The sequence below is a fragment of the Chelmon rostratus genome, chromosome 14, assembly GCF_017976325.1.
Source record: "Chelmon rostratus isolate fCheRos1 chromosome 14, fCheRos1.pri, whole genome shotgun sequence".
NCBI lineage: Eukaryota > Metazoa > Chordata > Actinopteri > Chaetodontiformes > Chaetodontidae > Chelmon > Chelmon rostratus.
The window spans coordinates 11,372,425-11,390,365 of NC_055671.1; the positions used below are offsets into that span (position 1 = coordinate 11,372,425).

Consider the following 17,941-nt stretch of genomic DNA (forward strand, 5'->3'; position numbering starts at 1 on the left):
GAGAACCAAAAGCTGACACAGAAAGTCCCAGATTGGCTAGCAGCACGCTGGAATCGCCAGGTCTCAATAGCCCTCATGGAAGGTGAAGACTTTCCCACTTTCGAAGTTTTTGCCACATTTGTGTCAGTTGAAGCGGAGATAGCATGTAACCCAATCACGTCCCTGCATGCTCTGCACTCATCTAACTCATCCCATGTCAAAAGAAGCACAAGTGAAACTAAGGGAAACAGAGTAAGTGTTTTCAGCACTCAAACAAACGCAAATACTGAAAATTCGAGGTCAAATGCTGGAAAAGAAAGGCCTCCCTGCATGTGGTGCAAAGACGACAAGCATCAACTACCCAAGTGTACGAGTTTCAAGGAAAATTCCCTCAATGAACGACGAGAGTTCATAAAAGACAATAAGCTGTGTTATGGATGTGTCAAACCTGGTCACAGTGCCAAAGAATGTCGTCACCGTCACACTTGTGAGCTGTGTAAAGGAAGGCATCCTACCTGTCTACATGATGAAAACTACAAAAGATATGAAGAAAAGGACAGACCTGTAGCCATGGACAGAAAGAAATCTACAGCTAATTTGATTGCAGCTTCAAACTGTGCAAATGAAATCGTGACTGCTAGCCCACTCTGTGTCACTAAAGAAGATCAGTCATGCAACACATCCATGATCGTACCTGTGTGGGTCTCCTCTGCTATGCAGCCATCCAAGGAGCAGCTAGTCTATGCACTGCTAGACACCCAAAGTGACAGCACCTTCATTGAGAGAGAAGTAAGTGATGAATTGCAACCAGTCACTTTTCCTGTACAACTGAGGCTTACTACGATGTTGGGAAAGAGCACGATTATGAAAAGTGAGAGAGTAGAGGGACTCCGCGTCAGAGGCTATAGTTCAAGTGTTTACATCGACCTTCCTCCTTCTTACACAAAAGACTGCATCCCCCTGAATCGTGATCACATACCTACCCATCAAACAGCGAAACAATGGCCTCACCTAGCAGCAATCGCAGATCAGATGCCACCTCTCCTGAGCTGTGATGTGGGACTCCTCATCGGGTACAACTGTCCCAGAGCAATAAAACCCAGACAAATGATTGATGGAATGGACAACGAGCCCTATGCCGTCCTCACAGACTTGGGGTGGAGTATTGTGGGCTGCTCCACACCTGGCCTCAATGAAAGTCAATCCAGTCTATGTCACAGAGTTGCAGTAAAAGAACTCCCTCCAGTAACGCCAATGGATGTGATAAGTGTACTGGAGTCAGACTTCAAGGACACTAAAGGAGATGACAAAATTGTCTCACAAGAGGATCTCATGTTCTTGAGCAAACTCAAAGATGGAATAAAGAAAAATGCCCTGGGTCACTACGAAATGCCTCTTCCTTTTAAAGAACGGCCATCTTTACCTGACAACAAAAGGCTCGCTGAAATCAGGCTCAACCATTTACAGCGAAAGTTCAGCAAAGATGAGAAATACAAAAGAGATTACACAACGTACATGAAGGAAATCATACAGAGAGGTGACGTGGAAGAGGTGCCGACAGATGGAGCTGAAGGTGAGCGGTGGTATATTCCACATCACGGCATATATCACCCTCAGAAGCCTGACAGACTGCGTGTCGTGTTCGATTGCTCTGCAAAATACTGTGGCACTAGCCTAAACGAACATCTACTCCCAGGGCCAGACATGATTAATAACTTGACAGGCATCCTCATACGGTTCAGACAGCATCCCATCGCTTTTCTATGTGATATAGAGAAAATGTTTCACCAGTTTCACGTCCAAGAGGAAGACCGCAACTACCTCCGGTTCCTCTGGTGGAAAGATGGAGATACCACCACACAACCTCAAGAGTACCGCATGAAAGTACATCTTTTCGGGGGCGGTGTCATCGCCTGGGTGTGCGAACTATGGACTCCAATATTTAGCAAAAGAGCACAGCCACTCACACCCAGCAGGTGCCCAGTTTGTTGCAAAAGACTTTTATGTGGACGATGGGGTAACAAGTACCGACACTGTGGAAAAGGCCATTCAGTTGGCAAAGGAAGCAAGGGAAATATGCATTAAAGGGGGTCTCCGTCTCCACAAATTTGTGTCAAATAACCATGCTGTGTTGCAGAGCCTTCCCCCATCAGAATGTGCAGCAGAGGCAAAGACAAGGGATTTGACATTCAGTGACACACTGGAGCGAGCTTTAGGAATCCAATGGAGTGTAAAGGAGGACTGCTTCAGATTCAACAGCACCTTAAAGGACCAACCAGCCACACGTAGAGGCATATTATCAACTGTTGCTTCCATATATGATCCTCTCGGCTTTCTCGCACCATATGTCCTCAACGGGAAGAGAATCCTTCAAGAAATGTGCAACCAAGGCACTGGCTGGGATGAACCCCTGCCAGAAAGACTCAGACCACGGTGGGAGAGTTGGAAACATGACTTCATCAACTTGCAAAAGGTAAAAATAGCTCGCTGTTACTTACCTGCCAACTTTGGGGAAGTTGTTGAAACTGAGTTACACCACTTCTCAGATGCGAGCACCAGCGGATATGGCCAATGTTCTTATCTGAGAGTCAAGAACAAGAAAGGAGAGATTCACTGCTCACTGGTGATAGGAAAGGCTCGTGTTTCCCCCACGAAAGTGACTACAATACCACGGCTCGAATTAACCGCAGCAGTGATTTCCGTCTCCATCAGCAACATGCTCAGAGAAGAATTGAGAATTGTTGATGTGAAAGAATACTTTTGGACGGATTCAAAGGTGGTGTTAGGCTACATAAATAATGATGCTCGGAGATTTCACACCTTTGTCGCCAACCGAGTCCAGAAAATCCGCCACTCCACAAATCCCCAGCAGTGGTGCTACGTTCCTACGGATGAGAATCCAGCAGATGGAGCATCTCGAGGTAAAACTGTGAATGACCTACTTGCATCCAACTGGTTCACCGGCCCCATGTTCCTCTGGCAAAGGGAGATACCCAGAGTAAATGATGCAGTACCAGACCTCTCCATCGGGGATCCAGAAGTCAAAAGGGCACAAACCCTGCAAACAAAAACCACAGAAATAAAGAGTCTTGTTGACCGTCTGTCCAAGTTCTCATCATGGTCCCGAGCTACCAGAGCTGTAGCTCGTCTGCTTCGGAGAGCAAAAGGGATGACATCACAGACCCTTTCTACAGTGAGCGAAAGAGAAAGTGCCAAGCATGTCATCATCAGAGATCTGCAAAGACAAACGTATGAAGTGGAAATCAAGTTGTTGAGCAAAGGTAATCAACTACAGCGTCACAACAAATTACACCACCTTGATATTTTTCTCGACGCAGATGGTCTCGTTAAGGTGGGAGGACGACTCTGCCACTCGTCACTTACTGACTCTTTCAAGCATCCAATTGTCATTCCTAAAGAGCACCATGTGACAAAGTTAATAATCGCTCACAACCATGAAAGGACAAAACATCAGGGAAAAGGATTCACAATCAATGAAATCAGAGGCAGCGGATATTGGATTCCAGGAATGAATAGAGCAGTGGCATCATACATCCATCAGTGTGTAACTTGTCGTAAACTCAGAAGAGCTGCAGAGTGTCAAAGAATGAGTGACTTACCTGTTGAACGTGTCGAGCCCTCCCCTCCTTTCACATACTGTGGAATGGACTGCTTTGGCCCTTTCACGACTACACAGGGAAGGAAGCAGCATAAGCGATACGGACTGCTCTTTACTTGCTTTTGCTCACGAGCCATTCACATCGAGATGTTGGAAGATATGTCCACTGACACTTTCATCAACGCCCTGCGATGCTTTATTGCTCTTCGAGGTGCAGTTCGACAAATTCATTGTGACCAGGGCACTAACTTTGTCGGTGCTAAGAATGAATTCAAAACAGCATTGCAAGAGCTTGACACACAGAGACTGAACACATTCCTGTCACAAAAACAGTGTGACTTCATCATGAATGCACCCCATGCCAGTCACACTGGAGGCGTGTGGGAGCGCCAGATAAAGACTGTCAGAAGTGTCCTGAGCTCTACTCTGTCTCTTTCTCAAGGCAGGCTCAGTGATGCTTCATTAAGGACTGTATTGTACGAAGCTATGGCTATAGTCAACAGTCGACCCCTCACTGTTGATAACTTGAACTGCCCTGACAGCCTTGAACCACTAACCCCGAATCACCTGATTAACATGAAGTCCAGCGCAGCACTCCCTCCACCAGGCACATTCCCCAAAGAGGACTTATATGGAGCAAAAGATGGCGTCGTGTGCAGTTTCTTGCAGACCAGTTCTGGAGCAGGTGGAAACGAGAATACCTGCACAATATCGCCACCAGACAGCGGTGGCACACGCCAAAGAGAAATTTAATGGTGGGTGATATAGTGATGGACAAAGATGAACTGTTACCCAGAAGTGAATGGAGACTCGCAAGAGTCATAGAGACTGTCAGTGGTAAGGATGGACTTGTGAGGAGGGTGAAAATCTCTGTAGGAGATAAGAGTCTGAACAGGAAAGGTGAGCGTCTTGCCAAACCTTCTATTTTAGAACGCCCAGTGCAGAAGTTAGTTCTGCTGTTTGAAGCTTCTTAAACTGTGGCTACATAAAGACAATGACACTCTTACTGAGAAAATTATTCTTTGTTCACATCATTTAATGTGAAGCATTCATAATTTTGGTGGGAGTGTAGCAAACCCACTTTGTGTTTTGCGCTTGCTGTTTCTCGTTTTGTCCACCAGAGGGCAGCTTGCACTGTTTATGAGTTCATTTGAGAGAAACAAATAGTATTTTGACATGATTCTTTATAAATATATTTCATGATTAGAGTTGTGCTAAAAAATGTAATTTCATCTATATGTATGTGTATATTTTGTTCATTTAAGAGCTAAAAGGGTTCATCTTAAGAGTGCAAGATTTTATTTTGAAAGCACTATATTGTACTTCCGGTTTAATAGTGTCGCCGGGAAAATTCAGCCATGAAAACGGTATGAACGATTTGACGGTAAAATTCTAAAGTTGATTGTAAGGTAAACAAGGGTAAACACACGTGAAGCAGCAAAACAAAAACGTGACGGAAACAACGTATATTTTAGCAACCCCCCGAAGAGGCACAAGGTTGGTGTGTGATTGCAATTATATTTTTTAACAATGTGTATGTGTAGGAAATTTACGCTAGCTTGTTGCTCATATGTTTAGCGATCTTACGATATGTTGCTGAGTATTCAGTTACGCTTGCACTGTGATTGTTTACCAGTTGTTATATAGGAAATGGTATTAGAGATGTGATTTGTTGTTTTCTTTGTTTTCTTACAAGTTCTCACGTTGGTTTATTGTGAAATTTGAAGAAAGGAATAAACACTAAAAACCATCAGTCGAGTCTCTTACCATCTTTCGGAGGGTATGCTACAGATGGGCTGGATGAAGTTGTGCTGGACAGACGCTGATGAAACCAGAAAGGAGGGCAGAGTGTCCATACATCCCATGCACGCTAGTATTTTCAGGCACTCTGTCTTGGGCTATTTAGTCAATTTAGGATTTAAAAGATTATAAATCAATTGACAAACATATTTAACGCAACTTAAAAGTGCTCATTAGATGAACTCAAGGAGCAAATTGTTTTCTGCTCTAATCTCTCAGATCACAGAAAACGTTGTGATCCATGAAATGCGTCATGCTTTCCAGTCTACTTTACAAAAACCAGTTCTACCTAAGAACATTGTTTTTTGTAATAGCTTTTATTTTCATTTGTAAGTAACGTAATAAAACGTACTCTGTAATTAAAGCCAATCTGGATGAGTTTTATAATACAGAACAATTTGAGGGGGAAAAAGAAAATTATCTTTTTTTTATAGACGACTACAACTCACCAGATAAAGTGGGATTATAAAATAGGAAGGCACGTCCTCAGCTGTTGTGTCATCCCCAGTTCCCCTGGATGTCCTGGTTGTTTATTTTGTCTCATCCTACAGGTCACAAACCAGTTTTTCTAGTCTGTTGCTCTGACTGCTCAATATGTAACAGACTCACAGTAAAAAACCCGCTTACACAAAGTCCAGAACACCATTCACAGAGGGTCAGTAGTATTGGCATCATCAATTTATTTTCAATGTGGCAGGGAAAAGTCATGTCACACATTGAAAATCATTTTATAATCATTTATGATATAGAAAATGCCTACATTAAAAAAAGATGTACGAATGTTAATTATCTCATCTTTATTTGACTTGTTTGGCATTTTACATCTTCCATATATTTGTAATAAATATTTATAATACCTGTACCGCAGTTTTGCCCAATATAATAATGGTAGATATGAGTTATAACTTAACGGTCTGGCAGACAAATTAAGACACAATTAGTTTCTGATTGAGTTTTTTTTCCCCCACTCCCTTTTAGCTGAAACACAAAAGTGGCATCAGACTCCCTCCCTAAATTTAGCCTGTAATGGTAAAAAGAAAGGGGCTGTGGAGCTAATATTTATACAGTGTTACTGTTGTTTTTGTTGTTCTTGTTGTTCTACGGACAAAAAAAAGGGACATCCCTGCATAAAACTCAAAAACAAGCGAGTTAGCCAAGTTGCGAATATTCAACAGCATCCAGGATTGTACCATCATTAAGCCACCGTGGTGGGCGTGTACGAACAGTTCGCTGCTAGCTAAAATGACAAAATAACGTTTGTGACTACAGTAAGCTACATTTTCTCGCCTGTCTGTCGCTGAATAGCGATGAGTCTGCTGGGGTTAACGCGAAATGAACCCGTTTTTTTTTTACGAGTCTTTACAGAGAAAGACACGTATAGCATTTGAGCTAGCTGGTGAATCTTTAAGTTACCAATAGCGAAGACACACGAGACTTTAACGGACAACGGTGATTCAGCGTGCTAGCTAACGTTAGAAAGGGCAATCTTGCAAAGCCTCAACATCCCCAGCGGAACATTCATTGATGTTAACGTCCATCGTTTCATGTATATCGTTCCCGGATCTCGCCAGTGTTGTTAGTTAGTTGCTGGGTTTCTGTCTGCCAAGATGTGTGGGATGTCGGGATGACAGGAAGATGGCAAACGGGGTTGGAAGTGAGTAACGTTGATACATAGCAAATGTCATGACATGCTATCCATTAGCGGTGAGCGTGTCCTGCTGTTGATGTTATCACCACTAACTTCCTGCACGGCATCCTCCGCTCTCTGTAGGGGAACCCGCAAGGATTAATGGCTGTCATCACGAGCTGACAGCTCTGTTTCACTACTGGTGGCTCCTGATTACCACCAACTGTATGAGCGACATGCTTTGTGTGTCCTGATTTCCGAGCAGTTGATGCATATGTCCATAGTGACCCGCTGGCATGGTGGGTAGCTTTAGGTGGCATGAAAATTAAACCAAGATCAAGAGATGAACAGTTCTGTTGGTACCAGGCCTGAGAGCGGCAGCAGGCAGTCAGTTGGACATGCATGACACACAGGGATTGTTAAACTGTATAAAGCATGTATCATGTTTTGCCCATGTTCCCCTGCCTCTGCAGAACACAAGCTGCTCGTCATTGGACCAACAGAGCCTTGGTCAGTGAGGGAGAAGCTGTGTTTGGCCACATCTGTCATGAAGAGTGGAGACCAGAACTGGTACTGTGCCACTTTAAAGCGGCTGACAATGATTCTTCATTGTGTGCAAAATGTTATGTGTCGTAGGTCTATGATATAGTCACATGCAGTCATTTGTAGTTTGAACATGTATGAATGAATGTGAAGCTTGTCAGGGGTCATGTGCTATGTGGCAATGTGTAGGATTTTTACACAGTCATCCTTTTACTATATACCTTTTCAGAATAGATATAGTCAACAAGGGTGGCTCTGTTATTCGCAGTGGAAAGGGGGGTTGCTGTGGTTTCCTCGCACAGTGTAAAGACATGCAAATAAGATGAATTAACTGCAGGCAGGAATGTAGTTGTCTATAATTGTATCTCTCTCTCATCATACTACTCACAATGTTTCCCAGCGAATGCTGGCTTTACCTTTGCATATATTTTGTATGAATTTGCAGCTAAGACAATACAATAACAAACACGTGAATCAAATAGATTAAGAAGAAATTAGACTGGGGAGAATTTCTTTAAGACTATAATTAACCAGGACCAAAATAGTAGGCTGTTTTGGATTTAACGTCTTTAATATGTATTTCATCCGGGATTGTCTTCATCTCAACAGGGTATCTGTCAGTCGAGCCATCAAACCATTTGCAGAATCTGGGCGACCACCTGACTGGTTCTCTCAAAAGGTATGACAAGATTCAAGATCACTCTACCGCAGAACAAAAAGACCAATTTCATGGTCTCTGCAGCAGGTTTGCCACATGATATTTTGTCGTTTCACAAAGCTGTTCTTACTCTCCTCTGGCTCTTTACAGCACTGTGCCTCCAAGTACTCTGAGCTTCTGGAAACAACAGAGGCCCCAAAGTGAGCGCACAATGGCATTTACCTCGAGCGTGCTTTTGTAGACTTGCGATCTGAAATAGATAACATAGCTCTGACAGTATATGCCAGAAAACAATGTCTTAAACTAATAATGCATTTGTTGCCTTCAGGCGGAAACGTGGTGAGAAAGGTGAAGTGGTGGAGACGGTGGAAGATGTGATAGTACGCAGGCTGACAGCTGACAGGATTGATGAACTGAAAAGGCTGATCAAAGAAACACAGGAGAAGCACAGGTACACAAGCGCCGCTTTTAACAGCATGAACAGAACGCAGCAGTTGCATCATGAACTGCATCGATGAGACTGGTTGATTTGGTGCTGCTCTCATAGGAAGCTGAAGAGAGAAGCTGAACTGATTCAAGCAGGACATCTAGATTCCAAACTAGAGGAGTTATGGGAAGAAATCCTGCAGTAAGAGACTTTCTATCTGACCTGTTGTGCAATGATGCAACTCCTTTCTGTTTGTAAAGCTAAATACATTAGAGTCTAATAAATGATCCTATGTTTGTCTGTCAGGAAGAAGAAACTGGAAGAGGAAGAAGCAGAGTTCAAAAGGAAAAACACAGATGCTGCTTATCAGGGTATCTCTTTCACTTTTAAGGGGTATTTTGGGGTAAAGCACCAATATAGAGCGATTTTTAGTCATTTCTTTGATGCTCTGTAAATATTATGTTTATTTCTTGAAAACAACTATGATTAAGTGAAATTGTTGAGTTGAAAGATCCTCAGTTCAGCTCAGATTTAACTCGCCAGGCTCAGCACAGCATTGCTAGTTGCATACATATACAGTAGTATGCAAGAATGCTAACTGCAAGATGTGTTTAGCATTTATTCACTAGATTGATGAGATTTGATCAGGTGTTTCAGAAGTATTTTGTCCTGAAGTGAGAAATATGACCTGCTGGTGGCAGTACAAAGCCTGGGGATCACCAAAGTCAGTAAAATTCATCCTCTGAGGACAAATTTTGTTGCTATCTATATAGCTATCCAATAATTACATATTGTGGACAACAAAAGGCCAACCACCGTAAAGCCACGCTGCGAATGTGGCTAAAAGTAGCATAATCATGGCACGTTTTTCTTGTTAAAAATAAAAGAAACATTGAAAGTTGAACATCAGCTGTTGTGTGACTGATAAAAAAATCCTCTCCATGCTGCCCCTCCCTCTTCCAGCCAGACAGGTGGCAAAGAACACACCTAAGCGAGTGCCGGGCATCACCATGCATTCGCCCTCAGGCTGCAGCTCCCCAAGCCAAGAGTTCTCACCAGGTGACCCACTCGAGTGCTTGACACTGGATCTTGCATCAACAAAGAATGTAAGTCTGAGTCTCACTGAAGGTTCAGAGGTATTTCAGTCTGCCCTACTTTTCAATAATCCTACCTCTGTCTTCTTTAGTAATTTGGCATATTTGTGTTATTGTAAAAACAGCCGCAGCACACTGTTAGACTCAGTGATGTATAAATTTCCCTGCTTATTAACTTTAAATGTTAAAATATAGCTTGCCAGCACTGCTATAAACCATAAAAACAGAATTAGAATATTACTTTATTCATTATCTTTGAGCAAGGGCTCTAACATTCCGACCTCCAGAAACACATTAGAGCCACTTAAGGCAGTTGATTACTGGGTGATCATTGATAGCTTTACTGGATTGGCATGGCAGCGCAACTTCACGATCCCCTCTCTCTGTCACCAGGTGTCAGGATCGGCCAGATTAATGACAATTCCTGAGTCTTCTGGACCTGGCAATGATGACATGAGCCACGGGTCACTTCTGGATGACCCTACCCAAAAGAAGCTCCTGGGCCAGAAAGCCACACCACCACCATCTCCACTCCTGTCAGAGTTACTGAAGAAAGGCAGTATCTTAGCCACAAATTCCAGACTGGTATGTGGAGGGGACTTAATGTATTATGCCAACATTGCCAGGCTCTGTAATTAATATGCTAAAGTCTGCAGGGCATCCCATCTTTATCTCCTCATTTGTAGAATTACTGTGTGTTGAGGAAGTATTTAATCATCTTGTCTTCCATTGTGTTTTGTGGTTTGGGTAGCTGTGGTTTGTTCTGACAGTTGTATTAAAGATTTTAGTCATTTTTACTAATGCATTTGATTCGGAATACAGAAATATTGTTGGGATTTTAACAGCCAGTCTGTTTTCACCTCAGTGTTTGGAGCTTCTCTCAATAGATTTGCTCAGGCTTTGTCAGGTTGGATGTTGTTCAACAGTCAATTCCGCTCCATCTTGAACGGGGTTTAGTTGTTGTCTTAGGCTGTGGTACACATGGCCATTGCAGTGTTCTGAATATGCTTGCTTCTTGTCCTGTTATTACTTCTATCTGTGGTCATGAAGGCTATACTTAACAAGTTTCCTGTTTTTGGACACAGGAGTTTGTCTTTCTGCCCTTTAAGTCTTGAGAGGCTGTACCACAGAAGCAGCACAGGAAAACATTTGGACTTGTTTTCTTAAACAAGTTGACTTGAAGAAATAAAAATGTGTCATTTAACAGTCAACACATCACTAAATCTGTTTTGCTATTTTTTTATGAATTAAAGGCTATAACTGTATTAAGTTTCATTCCTTTACATCATAGTTGAAGAATTCAGTATTTTTTTTTTCATAGCGCCATACTTTAAGTCAGCTGGAATATAAATAATGATACTTGATGTGCTCTTTGTATAAGAATACAGACAAAAAAGCATGTCAGATGTTTGACACGCGTGTACATGTTCATGTCTCCAGATTGGGGAGAGTGACATGTCCACTGGTAATCTGACAGGATCACATGACTTGCAGCTGGCTCCACCATGTCAACCCCTCTCTCAGACAACAGGTACAGATACATTGTTAATGACTGATCGAGTGGATTCATCCCATTTGAGTATTCATGTTTTATTTGTATTCAGTTTTTCTTGACAATGATCAACAGAAATTTCATGTCACAGTGAAAACAAAAGGCTCACAAAATAATTGATTGCATAAGATTTAATTTCAGTCCAAGAGGGCTTGAATACTGTTTATAGGTATTTTATCTTTATTAGTAGGATGCTCTATATTTGTTACTCCTTGAATTCTACATGCATGTATGCCTCCTGTGCAAAAGTGCTACTATTGTCTAAGCTGTTGCTCATTCATTGGCAAGCTGAATGCCTGCGCTGCTTTGCCTGCACTCTGAACTCGGTGTGTTTATGTGTATGAATGCTCCATGGCAGGTGCCCCGATGTTGTCTCGACTCCTGGAGGCAGGTCCCGCTCAGTTTTCGGCCCCATTAGGTTTCATGGTCAGTGCGGACTCAGCCTCCGGCGCTCCTCTCTCTGCTGCCACTCCCGTTCCTGTTGACTCGACTGCCTCAGCGAGCACAGGTCTGTCCACTTTGACCCGTATCCAAACAGCTCCGTGCTCAATCTGCAGGCGAAACCTCCTCACATCCTCAATGTCGCCTGCTTTATACCAAGAGAATTTCAGACCCTCACTTTGTCGGCCATTTCAAAGATGTAACATAATGTTACGGCTACAACTGCTGACATAAAAGCAAAAAAGAGTTCAGATTCTTTGTAGTTAAATTTCATATACAAGATAATGATGCTACTACTACTCCTGTTCGATTTAAATTATAGCTTGAAAAAACTGTTGAAAATCAGTTGTTGTTGTTGTCAGTTGCAGAGGTGGATGTGATGGTGCCATCTTTGCCCCCTGGTTGCCAGCCTGTCTCTGCAGAGGACAAGGTGTCAGAGCTCAGTGAGGAGGATGTGACTGTGTCCTACATGGGGGATGAGCTGGACCTGAAGACAGTGGGGGACATCATCGCCATCATTGAGGACAAGGTGCGAAAAGACAAAAGATTCTAGTTTTTTTCTGCAACACTTGAGATCACTTGTGGATAAATTAAAGCATCTGTTATCCCTGCTTATTTTAGAATGTGGGTATTTTCATTTTGGCAATGACAACACTTACTCACTAACATCACTGCTGGAATTTAGGGGCGAAAAAACCTCAGTTATTCTTTAAGATGTAGAGTCATATCACTTCTTCTACAGGCAGATGAGACTGCAGAGGCTTTGGATGCAGCTGCAGTTGAGGCTGCTCTGTCGCTGTGTGAGGAGAACGGCCATGCTTTGTCTGGTGCCTGGGAGGCTGGGCCTTTCCAGGCCCATGAGTCTCACCACGCAGTGCCCACAGGGATCCCACAGTCCTTACAGTCCTCGTCTCTTCACAGTAGCCTGGAGGGGATGACAGAAGTGTTAGAGGCTCAGGGTGGGACTTCAGCTTCACTCTCCTCCCTGTACAGTCAAGATAACTGTCTTGCAGCATTCCCCATGGGACTGAGGGGCCCTCCTCCCACCTCCTCATCCTCATGCAACTCGAAGAGTTTGGAGCACTGCCACACTGGAGCACCTCCACAGCCTGAGGCAATGAGAGAAACTGGAGAGAGGGTGCACCAGAAAAGCCAAATTTCTTTGGAGGTCATCACAAAATGTGAGAATGAGAAGTGGGCACAGCAAAGACCTGATAAACCCCATGGAGGTATGCACACCCATGTGTAAATACAAGTATTCACTTGCTTCATAACATGCAGTTTGCATGCAGCTATGCATTTTGCATAACCATTTCCTTCTTATTATTCATCTTTACTATCTTGGCAGACTCAGTATTAGAAGATAGCCCACTGACAGAAAGGCATCCCAAGGTATAGCACCCAACGAGGACAGAGCGAACATGATGCTTGTAAATGCTGTATTGAAATGCACAGTGTGTAGCTCCACAGTTTTCCTGCACTGTAAGCTCTGTATGAGTCTCTCTGCATCTTTCTCCATCTTTGTAGGGGACAAAGGCGGAGGATGGGATAAGTGTTGGCCGAGGACAGAGTGCCTCAAGGACTAAAGTGCATAGTGAGGTCAACGGGCCAGAAGTCTGTGGAGAGGAAGAGGGTGACGGGGCGGAGGGGTTCTTGTCAGAGCCAGACGGGGAGATGGAACTAGAACCTGCGGCCAGCGAGAGCGAGGATGGATACAGCCTCCATACAGCTTCCTCGTCTCTGCAGCTCCACACGACCGCAGACTCGATCCCCAGCAGCCCTGCCTCATCGCAGTTGTGAGTGAAGCACATTCAGGCACACACAACAAGGAAGGAAACTGTCAGTTGTGAGGGATGATGGTGAAGTTGCGCCCTAGATAGTGCTTATGATGTTGCGTAAGCAGCTTGTTTTTCATTCCTGTCAACTAGCAACATGCATTTCTCACTGTGTTATGCTGCGGATCAGGTTCTGCTTGATAGTATTTTCCTTATGACCTTTCTGCTTATAGTGCCCTCCCTCTTACATGCCATTTTTGTGCAGTTCTGTATGCAGCGAGGACCTGGAAGCTCTTCAGGCTCACAAGATCTGGAAGAAAGCCATTATGTTGGTGTGGCGTGCAGCAGCCAATCACAGGTCAGAATATGACTCTCAACAGTAACGCTAGCCACTGATGCACAGACTAATGTATTTCCATTTTTTAATCCTGTGTATCATTACTGAAAAAGAAACTGTGTGAAACTGTTGCAGGTATGCAAATGTCTTCCTGCAGCCAGTAACAGATGAAATTGCACCTGGGTACCACAGTATTGTGCACAGGTAAGCACATTTCACTAATACTTTATATTGATTACTTGTCATATTGTTTGTGCAGAATGAAAATCTTAAGGAAAAAACGACCTTGTTTTTACTTGATGACGTTGGATTATTGACATTCACCAATCAGGAGCCCTTGTCAAATGACACAGACTCGACTGTCTTTTCCTCTCTCTAATCCCTCCTCACTCCTACAGGCCCATGGATCTGGCCACCATAAAAAAGAACATTGAGACGGGTTTGATACGGACAACGGCTGAGTTCCAGAGGGACATCATGCTGATGTTTCAGAATGCGGTCATGTACAACAGCCTGGATCATGACGTGTACCACATGGCTCTGGAGATGCAGCGCGACGTCCTGGAGCAGATCCAGCAGTTTCTAGCTACCCAGCTCATCATGGAGACATCAGAGTCTGGTATCAGCGCCAAGAGCCTGAGGGGCCGTGAGAGCACACGCAAACAGGACTCTACTGACAAGGTGCTTCACTAGAATTTTGACAAAAGCAGAGAGTACAGAAGAAGAGACAAGGGTGAGACAACAGGCTGACTTAAAGGTAGAAGAAAGTGATGCTAAAGTAGATCTGCCTGCCATTTTCCTAAGCATGACATGTTTTTAGATTAGTATCCTTTCAGGTAGCCATTGGTTTTGTTTGCTGTCAAAATCAACTTGCACAGTCTTGAAACATTCATGTGATCCATCTATCACAGTGAAAACCTTTTAAAGCAGGAACGTACCAATTTATCCCTTTCACAATCTCCATATTTGTTTATTGTTCATCTGACTTTTCAGACATCAGTTGATGAATACAATTATGTTTTTAACCGACTCTAATCTGGAAGGAAGGATCTCCTATCTCTTATCTTTGAATGCATTAATATGCAAAAACAAAGGACAATACGTTGTTTTGTGTTGATTACAGTATGTTAAGTTTCTCAAACAAACCAGTGGTTGACTGAAAAGCAGATTTTTAAACATGTTCCGCTCTTGAAAATGGTAGGCAATAATGTAATAATGTAATTATATAAAGAACATTACTGACAACTATTTACCAAAGCATACAATACGTTTTTACATTGATATTCTACCTTCAAGAAAGCTATTGTTTTTTCCTTTTAATTTCACAACAGTATGAAAATGAATTGGCACATCATTGGCCTGCTGAATCACAATCGTTTTGGTCAAAGATGCTTTTTTTTGCTTTTTCATGTGAAGAGTGACTCATGTTGATGTTGGAGATTTGTACTGGATATACACAGAAAGACCTTACTGCTTCATTATGATACCACAATAATATAACTTCGAAAAAACAAAAAAAGGCTGACTAAATATTTAGATTTTTTACACATACTGTCAGTCACCCTGATGAAGGCCCTGCACCAAAACACATGGGTGAAATAAAAAACATTTTTGCAGTCAGTCAGCTAGTGTTTGTTCCTTAGCACCTAGTTGGCTGGTAAAGTAGTGACAGCACGCTGCCTCCAAATATTTAGATTTTCTGAGGTTTCTGCATGTTAACTGAAACCAGAAGTAGACTGAGAGGCAGGAGATGATTGTAAAATGTCAAGCTATGCTTTGAAAAATGGTTGACAAGAATATATGTACGTAGTATATGTTGTTTGTAGCAAATGAGCTGAACATGCTGGCATGCTCCTTAGAAATATCTAAAGTGGATAAGTAGTGCAATTGCAGTGCAGTGAGGAAGTGTATCGTAAACGTTTAAAATGGCCACATGTCAATATACTAATCCATGTAGCAATGTGTTCTTGCAGTAGTTCTCATGAAGCTCATTTCAACCTTTCCTGAATATGCTCTGTGTTGTATCATTTTTGGCATTATTTTGCTTCCTCTTGAGACTTTCAGTGCACATCTGAGTCACAGCTCTGATATGCATCATTTTCCTCTTACAGGACACTGTCTCCATGTCCTCTCCTGCCTTCCTCCTTTCTCTTTTTGTAAGTAGTCTCCCTTTCTTTCTTGTCTTTTTTCCCTAAGCAAACAGAACAAAAACTTTTGTTGTTTTATTCATCAAAACAAAGTGAAAGTCATTTGTGGAGCTGAACTCAAACCAATGTGATAAAAGTCATGACTTTAATATCTAGAAGCACAACTTGTTTGGTGGCAGCTCAGTCACGTCGGCCTGTTTGGTCTCTTCCTCTTTTTGACTGTAGGATGGGGGCACCAGAGGGCGCCGTTGTGCCATAGAAGCTGACCTCAAGATGAAGAAGTGAACATACAGTTTGAAAATGACCCCGCAGTGTCCCAGAGTGAAGTGAAAGGTGTGATACCACAAGAGTTATTCTCTGTCCTTTGCACAGATTCTCGCCCTGCATAATGTGCAGCATAACCTTCACTTGCACTCTACATTAAATGGGTAGACTGTCATGTGGAGAGGCTCATTTCTTCTGAGACGGCCATGCAGACATGGATTACATACAGTATAATCCCAGATTACAATGGGGCATTCAGAAAGACTAGGTCAAACCTTTCATAGACATAGCTGCAGATCAGTAAGACTTAGCCTGCCCTGAATTACATCAGGGATCTGTGGAAATGAAGGGAAAAGTTACTCCTAGTCTACAAATGGGCTGGAATTAAGGCTGCAGGGGGTCTGGTTGAACTTCAGATTAGAATGGTTGATTCTGAGAAATACACCATGTTGATGATAAAACCAGAGGCCAAAGAGTCTGATTAACCTAGAATTTCTGAATGATCAGGGGGGCACATACTAATTTCAAAAAAATTTTCTTTGCTTGTATAAAATCAGTTGAGATTTTTCTCTTTAGTTTTCTAATTTTAAAAACATTAAGGTCATTTTTAAATATGGCTGTATTGTTTGTGATGATATGGTTTGATCCATGCTCCACTTCCTGTGAAACAGTACCTACATGCATATTCTGCGTCATTTTCAGTATTTTTGAGAAAACGTCACGTTAATGAACTGTTTTGTGGACTTTAAAATGTTTAAACAATAAAACGTAATAAAGAGCCCTCAACCCACTCTGTTAAGATCTAATTTGCACAAAACTTCCACACGATACCAAATAACAAAACACACCGCAGCAGGAACCATGACAGTTAATTGCTAAAGAGCTGTCCAATGAAAAGCTCACGCAGGAGTTGTGTGCAAAAATCAGTGAGAAAAGCCTTGATCTTCCTACGGGGGATATATGTATATATATTCTAGAAATGGCATTTCATATCCTTATATTTTTTAAGCAGAAATGTCTGCTTTGCCTAACTCACAACCCTGGTATTTAATTACTGTATGTCAGTAGGGAAAAGCATGCAGATTCTCTCAGGAATGGGTTCAAGCAGCAGGGGCCACGTCAAGAGTTCCGCATTACAAGAGAAATGAATGACCTCTGCTGTGTTCCATAGAGCTTGTCTATCCCTTGTGTCATAGTGATGTCTGCACACCAAGGTGAACTAAAACTAACTGAAAACTAAAACAAAGTGTGAAAAAAACATCTTAGTGAACTGAAATGAAAATAAAAACTAGTTGCTAGAAAAAGAAAACTGACTGAAACAATACTGTGTACCTACAAAACTTAAAACTAATAATATACAGGAAATGTCCATGATTTTATTAGCTTGTTCAATACAAATAACCCAAATGTTTGATGTTCAGCGCTCACCTTGAAATAAAGAGTTTTAAAACCCAGTATGAGATTATCAGCCTACATATACTGAGTATCATGGTTAACACTGCCTTATACCCATGTAGGCTCATGTGTAGTATTCTCATGATAGGATGGGACTGAGCTATCATCACTAAATATGTTACATATACAGATATATGTGTCACCTCCATCTTTCATTTGCTGGCAATCACATGAAGCAGTCAAACCACAAAGGAATAAATCACACAGGCATGAACATTTTCTG

General features: G+C 42.4%; 1 protein-coding gene across 1 annotated transcript; it reads left to right on the plus strand.

Moving 5' to 3' along the window:
- The first annotated feature begins 822 nt into the window (after positions 1-822).
- On the plus strand, positions 823-17,049 carry LOC121617553 (bromodomain-containing protein 8-like). Its single transcript, XM_041952745.1, has 20 exons — positions 823-1,552; positions 7,499-7,595; positions 8,178-8,247; positions 8,377-8,426; positions 8,555-8,677; positions 8,774-8,854; positions 8,960-9,024; positions 9,617-9,759; positions 10,141-10,332; positions 11,188-11,278; positions 11,658-11,807; positions 12,103-12,269; positions 12,483-12,969; positions 13,089-13,132; positions 13,268-13,536; positions 13,781-13,873; positions 13,988-14,056; positions 14,251-14,533; positions 15,964-16,008; positions 16,225-17,049. Exons 1-20 carry the CDS (start codon positions 823-825, stop codon positions 16,282-16,284), a joined length of 3,309 nt encoding a protein of 1,102 aa, XP_041808679.1. The 3' UTR covers positions 16,285-17,049.
- The last annotated feature ends 892 nt before the right edge of the window (positions 17,050-17,941 follow it).